The 12,446-nt window shown below is 45.0% G+C and overlaps 1 protein-coding gene across 1 annotated transcript in view; it reads left to right on the forward strand.

Annotated features, from left to right (window-relative positions):
• Window positions 1-3,189: 3,189 nt before the first annotated feature.
• The window catches only part of LOC137319851 (eukaryotic translation initiation factor 3 subunit E), a 157,813-nt gene continuing 148,556 nt past the window's right edge, over window positions 3,190-12,446 (forward strand). Inside the window, exons 1-2 of the mRNA XM_067981769.1 lie at window positions 3,190-3,298; window positions 5,199-5,316. Coding sequence (XP_067837870.1) covers window positions 3,209-3,298; window positions 5,199-5,316 — 208 coding nt within the window. The 5' untranslated portion in view covers window positions 3,190-3,208. The remainder of the gene's footprint in view (window positions 3,299-5,198; window positions 5,317-12,446) is intronic.

A 12,446-nucleotide genomic window follows, 5' to 3' on the forward strand; every position in this document is an offset into this window, starting at 1 on the left:
ACTTTTATTGAATCGTCTGTATTCAAAATATTACAGTAAGATTATGCTCAACACATTATTCATAATATACAAAAACTTTACCTTTTATCACATCTAAGTACACACTATTTACACATTACGGGGTAGATCTTGACTTTGTGCATTGATGATGACTCCACATGTGCAATGGCACGGGAGGCTGACTGGTAAAATAATATAAAGCTTTTCTGTTCCTTGCCCACATTGAGTCCGACCTCTGCTGCTTCTAGTAACATCATCTCTCATTCTTTCTTCTGTAATTATGTACTGATTCAGTTCATTATTCTCACATTTGTAATTGTGTTCTTCTCTCACTGTCCTGCTTTTTGTCGATGGTGAACTGTCTCTATGTGGATCAGTCACTCAACAGATGCTTGTGTATTAATCCAGCCACTGACAATATTGCGACATTAATTAGACAACTTGCAACAAATCTATTCCTGCATCATCCTGCGTGGGGTAGTGTTACTGCACATTGACTGCTGATTGTGATATGTTACTGCTGGCAATAATCCAATATTTACGGTAATCATTCCTGATCCAGACCCCATGAAATACTAAACTCAACTTTAACACTATATCATTTGTTGACCAAATCATGAAATAAAATAATTATTTGAGAATGGGTCTTATTAGAACAGGCCAGATAGGTGCTGTCTGCTTGCTGTACCTGCATACTAACTTTTTGTGATTCATGTACTAGGACACCCAGATCCCTCTGTACCTCAGAGTTGTGCAATCTCTCTCCGTTTAAATAATATACTGCTTTTCAATTCCTCCTGCCAAAGTGGACAAGTTCACATTTTCCCACATTATACTCCATCTGCCAAATTTTTGCCCATTCACTTAACCTATCTATATCTCCTTATGTCCTCTTCACAACTTACTTTCCTACTTACCTTTGTGTCATCAGCAAATTTAGCAACCATCCATTTAGTCCCTTCATCCAAGTCATTGATATAGATTGTAAACAGTTGAGGCCCCAGCACTGATCCCTGTGGCACTCCACTTGTTACATCTTGCCAACCTGAAAATGACCCATTTATGCCTACTCTCTGTTTCCTGTTAGCTAACCAATCCTTTATCCATGCTAATATGTTACCCCCTGCACCATGAGCTCTTATTTTGTGTAGTAGCCTTTGATGTGGCACCTTGTCAAATGCCTTCTGGACATCCAAGTACACCACATCCACAGGATCCCCTTTATCCACATTGCTTGTTACTGACTCAAAAAACTTCAATAAATTAGTCAAACACGATTTCCCTCTCACAAAGCCGCATTGACTCTGCCTGATTGCATTGAGATTTTCTAAGTGCCCTGCTCTAACCTCCTTAATAATAGATTCTAGCATTTTCCCTGTGACAGATGTTAAGCTAACTGGCCTGTAGTTTCCTGCTTTCTGTCACCCTCCTTTCTTGAATTGAGGAGTTACATTCTCTATTTTCCAATTTGATGGGATCCTTCCAGAATCAAGGGAATTTTGGAAAATTAATACCAATGCATCTACTATCTCTGCAGCCACTTCTTTTAAGCCTCCAGGATGAAGTCCGTCAGGACCTGGGGACTTGTCAGCTTTTAGTTCTAATATTTTTTCGGAACCCTTTCTTTGGCGATTGTAAATGTTTTAAGTTCCTCCCTCCCTTTCACCTCTTGATTCACAATTATTTCTGGCATGTTATTTTTATCCTCTACAGTGAAGACGGATGCAAAATATCTGTTCAATTCATCCGCCATTTCTTTATTCTCTATTATTAATTCCCCAGACTCACTCTCTAGAGGACCAACGCTCACTTTACTTACTCTTCTCCTTTTTAAATACCTGTAGAAACTCTTACTAATTGTTTTTGTATTTCTTGCTAGCTTTCTCTCGTACTCCAATTTCTCCCTCCTTATTATTCTTTTTGTCATTCTTTACTTATAAAAAGGATATAGAGGCATTGGAGAAGGTGCAAAAAAAAATGACAAGGATGATACTAGAACTAAGAGGATATGCTTATCAGGAAGGGCTGAACAAGCTGAGGCTCTTTTCCCTAGAAAAGACAAGGCTGAGGGTTGACCTGATAGAGGTCGAATATAATGAAAGGGTTTGATAGAGTAGATGTCGACAAAATGTTTCCACTTGCTGGGGAGACCAGAACTAGGGCTGGTAAATATAAGATAGTCACCAATAAATCCAATTAGGAATTCAGGAGAAATTTCTTTACCCAAAGAGTGGTAAGAATGTGGAATGCACTACCACAAGGAGCAGTTGAGACGAATAGCACAGATGCTTTTAAGGGAAGCTAGATAAGCACTTGAGGGAGAAAGGAATAGGATATGCTGATGGGGTTTGATGAAATAGGAAGGGAGAAGGCTCATGTGGAGCATAAATGCCAGTACAGACCAGTTGGGCCAAATGGCCTGTTTATGTGCTGTAGACTTGATGTAATGTAGTATAAATGTAAGTTGTTGTTGAATTTTTTTTTCTTTTAAAATTTTTTTTTACCTGTTTGCATCAATTCTTTGTTGTTGTTGAGTTAAGATGGGCTAAATAACCCTGCACATCAGTATCTTGATTGATCTGAACTTCACTCCGCTACTCTGCAATACCAGCAGTTTCTCCTGAATTCCTTATTGGATTTATTTGCGACTATCTTGTATTGATGACCTCTAGTTTTGGACTCCCCCACAAGTGGAAACATTTTCTCTACATCCACTCTATCAAACGCTTTCATTATCTTAGAGACCTCAATCAGGTCACTCCTCGGCCTTCTCTTTTCTAGAGAAAGGAGCCCCAGCCTGTTCAGACTTTCCCGATAAGGTTATCCTCTCAGTTCTGGTATCGTCCATGTGAATCTCTGGCTGCCTCTCTTCCGCGGCCTTGTCCGCGCCCGGGTGGCCCTGGGCAACGGGAGCACGCGGTGTCTGTCGGTACGCTCGAGGCCTTCTGCGACTGGCAGGGACTGGAGGGTGTGGCAGATAATAGTGATAACATTATTATTTTTTAAAAGTTCCTTGTGGTTTTGTGCTTGTTTCTTTGTGAGCCGTGCCCCTTTAAAAGGGGGGCACTTTAGTTTGGTGACACTGGGGCAATGCAGTGATTGACAGGGCGCTCCACCAATGAGCGCAGGGCGGGGTGGCGGTGCTCCGGTGTCCGCGGACAGTCGCTGTTAATAAAGTTTCTGGCGGTTTGAATCCCTTTTTCCCAAGATGGCGGACTATGACCTGACGATGCGAATCGCCAATTTCCTGGACCGGCACCTGGTCTTCCCGCTGCTCGAGTTCCTGTCCGTCAAAGAGGTAAAGGCAGGGGCCCTCCCCCCTCACCTCATACAGCCTCCGCTCGGGGCCCTGGCCGGCCGCACCGCCTCACGTACCCCGGGGCCTGTCAGCGCCACACGTGAAGAGGGCCTGGGCCTGGGCCTGGAGTGAGCGTCGCTCGGTTACCAGCTGTCCGGGCGGGTTGTGGAAGACCCCGCTGCTGTTGCAGGGGGGTGAGGCCGGTCCCCTTGCCGAGATCAGACCGCCGGCGGCAGTGTATTCCAGGTTCCGTCAGTTCAAACCCCACGGGAGCGCCCCGCAGTGGAGGAAAGGCCCCGAGTGCGACCGCCCCCGTGGTCACTTGTCTTGTGTGGGTGCCGAGTCTTGTTTTAAATGATATCACAGGAGGAGGCCATTCAGCCCCTCGAGCCTGTGCCCCCATTCAATTGTAAACAATTTTACAACACCAAGTTATAGTCCAGCAATTTTATTTTAAATTCACAAGCTTTCGGAGGCTACCTCCTTCCTCAGGTGAACATCGTTCACCTGACGAAGGAGGAAGCCTCCGAAAGCTTGTGAATTTAAAATAAAATTGCTGGACTATAACTTGGTGTTGTAAAATTGTTTACAATTGTCAACCCCAGTCCATCACCGGCATCTCCACATCATGACTCCCATTCAATTAGATCACGGCCAATCTGCACCTCAACTCCATTTACCCATCTTTGCTCCATACCCCAACAAAAAATCTACTGATCTCAATCTTGAAAACTCCAATTGATCCCCAACATCCACAGCCTTTAAGGGGAGAGAGTTCCAGATTTCCACTAACCTTTGTGTGAAGAAGTGCTTCCTGACATTACCCTTGAATGGCCTAGCTCTAATTTTAAGGTAATGCTCCCTTGTTCTGGACGCTCCCACCAGAGGAAATCTACCCTATCAAATTCTTGAATCATCTTGCATGCTCAATTAGATCACTCCTTAATCTTCTGTACGCGAGACTACAAGCCTACTCTATGCAACCTGTCCTCATAATTTAACCCTTTTAGCCCTGGTATCATTCTGGTGAATCTGCGCTGCACCCACTCTGCGGCCAATTATTCTGGACGATGTTGGGAGCAATTGGCTGTGGAGTTACTGGGCCACATGCTGTATGGGAGAAGTGAATTAACACACAGCTGAAGCTTCTGGATCAATGGTATCAGCATTGTTGGAATTGGTATATTCAGCACCCCTGTGTCTCAGGGCGAGTAGTTGACAATGTAGATGGATTTGTTAATCACAATACTTTTTAAAGAAAGGTGTTTGACTGTTGAAAGGTTAACCTAAAATGTGGCTTCTTCCATTTTCCTTTTTTGTCAGAATGCATTTCTGTAGCTTTACTGAGATGACTGTGATCTTTTCACAATATACTTGTGGAGGAGGCAGGCCATTTTGCCTATCTTAATCCAAAATGACCCTGCTAGTCCTTCTACCCTTACCATTGCTGCATCTAATTGTTCCTTAAATGATTCCAGGGTTTCCTCCTCCACCACTCTGTCCTGGAGTCCATTCCAAGCATTGATCACTCTCTGCGTGAAGGAGAACCTCCTGATGTCTGTCCAAAATCACTGTTTACTAGCTGAAACCTGTGCGCCTTGTCTACTCCCTCTGTTTATAGTTGTATTCTGTGACGGTCGATCTTTTCCATACCGTTCATTTTTGTATACCTCTGAGATCACCCCTCTGATGTGTTACTGGGTGTTCCTTGTAACTCCAACCCTTGGCACTCAGGGCCGGCATTGTGGCTGTTCTCTGCATTGACTCCTGTGTTTGAATGTGTCCTGTTTCTTGCCGACCAGAACTGGACACATCACTCGAGCTGTGATCCAACCAGAGCACCGCATGAAGTGATTTAAGTTTAAGAATCCTGTGCTAACATTTGACATTTTAATTTCAGATTTACAATGAAAAGGAACTCCTGCAAGGTAAACTGGATCTTCTCAGTGACACAAACATGGTTGACTTTGCTATGGATGTGTACAAGAACTTGTACCCCGATAAAGAAATTCCTCAAGGTGAGTTGTACACAATAGGTTGAGTGTATTTCAGGATTTAAAATGTTAAATTTTCGCAATTCATAAGCAACAGAGGTCTTGCGAATGAAATCCATTCATGACTTGCCCTGTAAAAATATACACGTGTATCTATAGCTTATTGTAGTCGAGTTGTATTTGGGTTAGATATGCGTTTCTCTTGTAATTGGAATTTTGCAGCTAAACTGTGATGAATTAGCCATTGTCCAACCATGTCTCTACGGTGATTAGAATATATTTTAATGCCAACACGTTTAATGCAATGTTGTGGACTACTGCTATGTCTCTTGCACTAGTTGCAGCAGCCATTTTGCAACCTGAGGAGGACTGGGAGACATGAGCACACAGAAGGAGATCCTACTCTGTGACAGGTCTTGAAATTGACTAACTGCGCAGTAGTGTGTTTGGAAGTACTGATGCGGATATGTGCACGTTGTCAGTTAGTCCAAAGGCTTGTGCTAACCAATAAGGTTACTCAATAGCGATTAGTTTGTGATACCCAGGAACCTGAGGTCAACTTCATCCTTGCCAATAACTGAGAGGTGGTGCATTTTGATGGGAAGAATAAGGAGGCCACATCCTGCTTGGATAATAAGAGTCCAAATGGGGTAGAGGAGCAAAGGGATCTGGGGGTACAGATATACAAATCATTAAAAGTAGTGACGTAGATTAATAAGGCCATAAAAAGACAAACCAAACATTGGGGTTCATTTCTAGAGGGATAGAATTGAAAAGCAGAGATGTTGTGTTAAACTTGCATAGAACCATGGTTAGACCACACTTGGAGTACTGTGCACAGTTCTGGTCCCCATATTATAAAAAGGGTAGCGGCATTAGAGAAGGCGCAAAAAAGATTCACAAGGATGATCCTAGAAATGAGAAGATATATTTATCAGGAAAGTTGAACAGGCTGGGACTCTTTTCTCTAGAAACGAGAAGGCTGAGGGGTAGACATAGCGAAAATGTTTCCACTTGTGGGGGAGACCAAACTAGGGGCCATAAATATAAGATAGTCACTAATAAATCCAGTACGGAACTCGGGAGATATTTCTTTACCCAAAGAGTGTTAATAATGTGGAACTCGCTACCACAAGAAGTAGTTGAGGCAAATAGCATAGATGCATTTAAAGAGAAGCTAGTTAAGCAGACAAGGGAGAAAGGAATAGAAGGGTATGCTGATAGGGTTAGATGAAAGAGGGAGGAGGCTTGTGTGCAGCATAAATGCCAGTATAGACCAGTTGGGCTGAATGGACTGTTTATGTGCTGTAGACCTGATGTTTTTCACATACCTTGTGGGACAACCGCCTGCAAGGCCAGCTTTTGGGGTATCTGAACCTGTGGCTTGTAACCCTTTTATATCCCATCCTGCAGTGACTGCAGAGAATAGGTACATAGAGGATGGTCTATTCCAGAGCAGAAGTTTTACTTGCTGAATAAGCAGTTTAAGTGCCACAGTCAATCTGGAGATGCCTTCCAGTATGAGTCACCTAAATTGCTTACGGTCGTTGTAGTGTTCTGAAGGCCATGGAACTTGCCATTCACAGGGCCGATCAGTAACCTCAAGGGAGATGAGAGCCACACAGCCTTGTACCAGGTGGTGAAGAGCCAATATCTGCATCGCAAGGTGAAAATCTCATTGGCCTCCTGTTTCTATGTTCCCAGGTGATATTCAGCCCTTCGAGCCTGTTCCGCCATTCAGTTAGATCATGGCTGATCTGTGTCTCAACTCCATTTTCTTGCCTTTTTTCCATATCCTTTGATACCCTTACCTAACACAAATCTTATCAATTTCAATGGAGGGCCCTCCTGTTAGTCTTCCCATGCAGTCTTTCAATGATCTGACAGGCCTGTTCTTCAAATAATTGAGATGATCCAATCAAATAGTCATAGAGCTGTTTGCAAGTAAGTTTAATGCTACTGTCATGAAACTGTACCCATTGACCTCTGTAAATGTGTGCTGCTCCACCGCTGGCTCTACTCTGAAATGCCTCCCCCACCCCCCACCCCCTAACACTGTTCGGTTGTGCTATTGGTGCTCGTCAGTGCTTGGTAACGCCTTGTGAAGTAATGGGGCAGTGGACTGTTTTAGTTCAGGTGCCACAATTTCTCTGCTGCTACCTAGAAGACTGGTGTCCTTGGATTGTAGTGGGGTGTGTTTTGCTGATTGGCATATTATTGGACAATCAAGGCTCAAAGTGGAGAGGGGAAACAAATCGGATTAGGAATGTATCAGACCATCTCCATAACCACATCTCCCGTAAAGATAACTTGTATTTAAAAGAAAGAGCTTGCATTTATATAGCGCCTTTCATGACCTCAGGACATCCCAAAGCCCTTTACGGCCAATGAAGTACTTTTGAAATGTCGTCCCTGTTGTAATGTAGGAAATGCGGCAGCCAATTTGCACACAGCAAGGTCCCACAAACAGCAATGTGATAAAGATCAGATAATCTGTTTTTAGTGATGTTGGTTGAGGGATAAATGTTGGCCAGGAAACTGGGGAGAATTCCCCTGCTCTTCTTCAAAATAGTGTCATGGGATCTTTTACTTCCACCCGAGTATGGCCAGTACTCCAGTAGATATCGAAAGCGATCTGCATTGAATTTCTCTGTTGTCATGGTGACCTTGCAATATGTTCCCCATACGTAGTGGGAAGATCCTTTCCAGTATCCGTGGTGGAGACTCCCACAGCAGATTTCTTTTTCACTCCTCTCCCAAACATTCCAATTGTAAACAATTTTACAACACCAAGTTATAGTCCAGCAATTTTATTTTAAATTCACAAGCTTTCGGAGACTTCCTCCTTCCTCAGGTAAATGTTTCAGGAGCTCCTTGAAGCCTACGCATTTATACATATAGAACAATACATGGTGTTTACAGACTGCCCCTGCAACTGCCCGTTGCCAAGGCAATCACCGTGTTCATTTACCTGAGGAAGGAGAAAGTCTCCGAAAGCTTGTGAATTTAAAATAAAATTGCTGGACTATAACTTGGTGTTGTAAAATTGTTTACAATTGTCAACCCCAGTCCATCACCGGCATCTCCACACCGTGTTCAGACAGAGAGATGTCACCTGCAGAACCCCCGAATACACATTCAACAAAAAAACAAACAGGACCCACGGCAATGAATCACTAAAGAGACTACACGATAACATCAACAAGTTCCATCCCACCATCAAGCTCACCATGGACTACTCCTCAGAATCAGTTTCTTTCTTGGACACACGAATCTCCATCAAAGACGGGCACCTCAGCACCTCACTCTACCGCAAGCCCACGGACAACCTCACGATGCTCCACTTTTCCAGCTTCCACCCTAACCACGTCAAAGAGGCCATCCCCTATGGACAGGCCCTGCGAATACACAGGGTCTGCTCAGACGAGGAGGAACGCGATGGACACCTACAGACGCTGAAAGACGCCCTAGTAAGAACGGGATATGACGCTCGACTCATCGATCGACAGTTCCGACGGGCCACAGCAAAAAATCGCATAGACCTCCTCAGGAGACTAACACGGGACGCAACCAACAGAGTACCCTTTGTCGTCCAGTACTTCCCCGGAGCGGAGAAACTACGCCATGTTCTCCGCAGCCTTCAACATGTCATCAATGAGGACAAACACCTCGCTATGGCCATCCCCACACCTCCACTACTCGCCTTTAAACAGCCACCCAACCTCAAACAGACCATCGTTCGCAGCAAATTACCTAGCTTTCAAGAGAACAGCGTCCACGACGCCACACAACCCTGCCACGGTAACCTCTGCAAGACATGCCAGATCATCGACACAGATACCACCATCACACGAGAGGACACCACCCACCAGGTGCATGGTTCATACTCCTGTGACTCGGCCAACGTTGTCTACCTCATACGTTGCAGGAAAGGATGCCCCAGAGCATGGTACATTGGCGAGACCATGCAGACGCTGCGACAACGGATGAACGGACACCGCGCAACAATCGCCAAACAAGAGGGTTCCCTCCCAGTCGGGGAACACTTCAGCAGTCATGGACATTCATCCACCGACCTTCGGGTAAGCGTACTCCAAGGCGGCCTTCGAGACACACGACAACGCAAAATCGTCGAGCAGAAATTGATAGCCAAGTTCCGCACCCATGAGGACGGCCTCAACCGGGATCTTGGGTTCATGTCACGCTACACGTTACCCCACCAGCGAACAAATGTTATCTGTTTTTAATATAATGGGTCATTTGCTGGCTCTCTCTGCCTTCCGGATGTTTCTGCCTCTCTGTTTTTTTTTCTCTTTTTTTCCCTGTTTGTTTTTTTGTTGAATGTGTATTCGGGGGTTCTGCAGGTGACACCTCTCTGTCTGAACACGGTGATTGCCTTGGCAACGGGCAGTTGCAGGGGCAGTCTGTAAACACCATGTATTGTTCTATATGTATAAATGCGTAGGCTTCAAGGAGCTCCTGAAACATTTACCTGAGGAAGGAGGAAGTCTCCGAAAGCTTGTGAATTTAAAATAAAATTGCTGGACTATAACTTGGTGTTGTAAAATTGTTTACAATTGTCAACCCCAGTCCATCACCGGCATCTCCACACCAAACATTCCAAGCTGAGGAGCTCTGCAGTCTTCCTCTGCGGCTCTCCTGGCCTGATGTTTCAATGCCGTTTTCTCCTTGGTGGTTTTCGTGATGTCACTGAACCACTGTGGACTTTGCTAGTTTTTAATTCTGGGAGGCTGATGGGCAGCACCCGCCCAGCCCTGCCTTCTGTTGTGTGGGTTTGTGGCGATGAATTCTAGTTTGTGGTGGACTGTATCTGCGCCCCCCCCCCCACCCCAGAAGCACATATTGGCTTTGTTGTTTTCCCCATGTCATCATTTTTGCAGTCAGGTCTGCTGAACAGTGACTTGTCGGGGTCAAGGTCCTGATTTCCAGCTTGTTTTAGTGTTTAATTCTCATTGCTGCTGCCTGATGATTGCAAGGCTTAAAGTATTCAACATAAAATGCCTGATGGTAAATGCAGATAATCAGTACCAGCAACCTCTGCAAAGTAAATCTGCACCAGACATGCTGAATGCCCTAAATGTCATTTTATTTGTTTCAGAACCAAAAAAAGAGTGGTTTTCTCTTCATTCACAGATGCTGCAAATAGTTTTAAGAATAATTGATCTCATGTTGAACATGACTTAATTAAGCTGTCACAGAAGTACTGTAGTGAAATATTTCTGTATTCCAAACTGCAGTATGAACTACTATGATTTGCATGAGTCATCCATGTTGGGTAGAGCCAATCTCTAGAAGTGTTGGCTTGGTGCTTCCACACAGGGAAGTGGGGAATGTACCAGTGAAATGTTTATAATGTGAAGCACAAGGTGGGTGTGGGGGGAAAAAAAAAACTTTTTTAAGAAGTCTTCTACTTTTAAAGGAGAAGTAATTGTTCTTACTGGTTCACAATAATTTGCCTCTTCCTGTCCTGGACTTGCCAGTGACCCTTTTAACTGCTGTTAGCTATAAGAAAGAAAGACTTGCATTTATATAGCACCTTTCACAACCTTGGGATGTCCCAAATCGCTTTACAGCCAATGAAGTAATTGATTTTGAAATGTTGTCACTATTGTAATGTAGGAAACGCGGCAGTCAATTTGCGCACAGCAAGCTTCCACAAACAGTAGTGTAATGACGACCAGATCATTATTTTTAAAGTGTGTTGGTTGAGGGATAAATATTGTCCAGGACGTTGGGGAGAATACCCCTGCTCTTCTTTGAATAGTGCCATGGGATCTTTTACGTCCACATGAGAGGGTTTAATGTCTCATCCGAAGGACAACAGCTCCGCACTCTCAGTGCTGCACTGGAGCGTTAGCCTAGACTTTGTGTTCAAGTCCTGGAGTGGAACTTGAATCCATGACCTTCTGACTCACAGGCGAGAGTGCTGCCACTGAGCCACGGCTGACTGCTACAGACTCTATCAGTTACCAGATTATAGTCGCATCTGGCATGTTTTGAGATCCTTGCTAATGACTGGGAGAAGTTTAGGGCAGACATCATTTGAGTGCCTGTGTATGAACTTGAAGAGACAAATGCAGAGTCTCTGGAGCTTTTTTTTTTATTCGTTCATGGGATGTGGACGTCGCTGGCGAGGCAGGCATATATTGCCCATCCCTAATTGCCCTTGAGAAGGTGGTGGTGAGCTGTCTTCTTGAACCGCTGCAGTCCGTGTGGTGGTTCTCCCACAGTGCTGTTAGGAAGGGAATTCCAGGATTTTGACCCTGCGACGATGAAGGAACGGCAATATATTCCCAAGTTGGGATGGTGTATGACTTGGAGAGGAACTTGCAGATGGTGGTGTTCCCATGTACCTGCTGCTCTTGTCCTTCTAGGTGGTAGAGGTCGCGGGTTTGGGAGGTGCTGTCGAAGAAGCCTTGGCGAGTTGCTGCAGTGCATCCTGTGGATGGTACACATTGCAGCCACTGTGCGCCGGTGGTGAAGGGAGTGAATGTTTAGGGTGGTGGATGGGGTGCCAATCAAGCGGGCTGCTTTGTCCTGGATGGTGTCGAGCTTCTTGAATGTTGTTGGAGCTGCACTCATCCAGGCAAGTGGAGAATATTCCATCACACTCCTGACTTGTGCCTTGTTGATGGTGGAAAGGCTTTGGGGAGTCAGGAGGTGAGTCACTCGCCGCAGAATACCCAGCTTCTGAACTGCTCTTGTAGCCACAGTATTTATATGGCTGGTCCAGTTTAGTTTCTGGTCAGTGATGACCCTCAGGATGTTGATGGTGGGGGATTTGGCGATGGTAATGCCGTTGAATGTCAAGGGGAGGTGGTTCGACTCTCTCTTGTTGGAGTTGGTCATTGCCAGGCACTTGTCTGGGGCGAATGTTACTTGCCACTTTTGAGCCCAAGCCTGGATGTTGTCCAGGTCTTGCTGCATGCGGGCTGGGACTGCTTCATTATTTGAGGGGTTGCGAATGGAACTGAACACTGTGCAAACATCCCCATTTCTGACCTTATGATGGAGGGAAGGTCATTGATGAAGCAGCTGAAGATGGTTGGGCCTAGGACACTGCCCTGAGGAACTCCTGCAGCAATGCCCTGGGGCTGAGATGATTGACCTCCAACAACCACTACCATCTTCCT

The sequence above is a fragment of the Heptranchias perlo genome, chromosome 3, assembly GCF_035084215.1.
Source record: "Heptranchias perlo isolate sHepPer1 chromosome 3, sHepPer1.hap1, whole genome shotgun sequence".
Taxonomy (NCBI): domain Eukaryota; kingdom Metazoa; phylum Chordata; class Chondrichthyes; order Hexanchiformes; family Hexanchidae; genus Heptranchias; species Heptranchias perlo.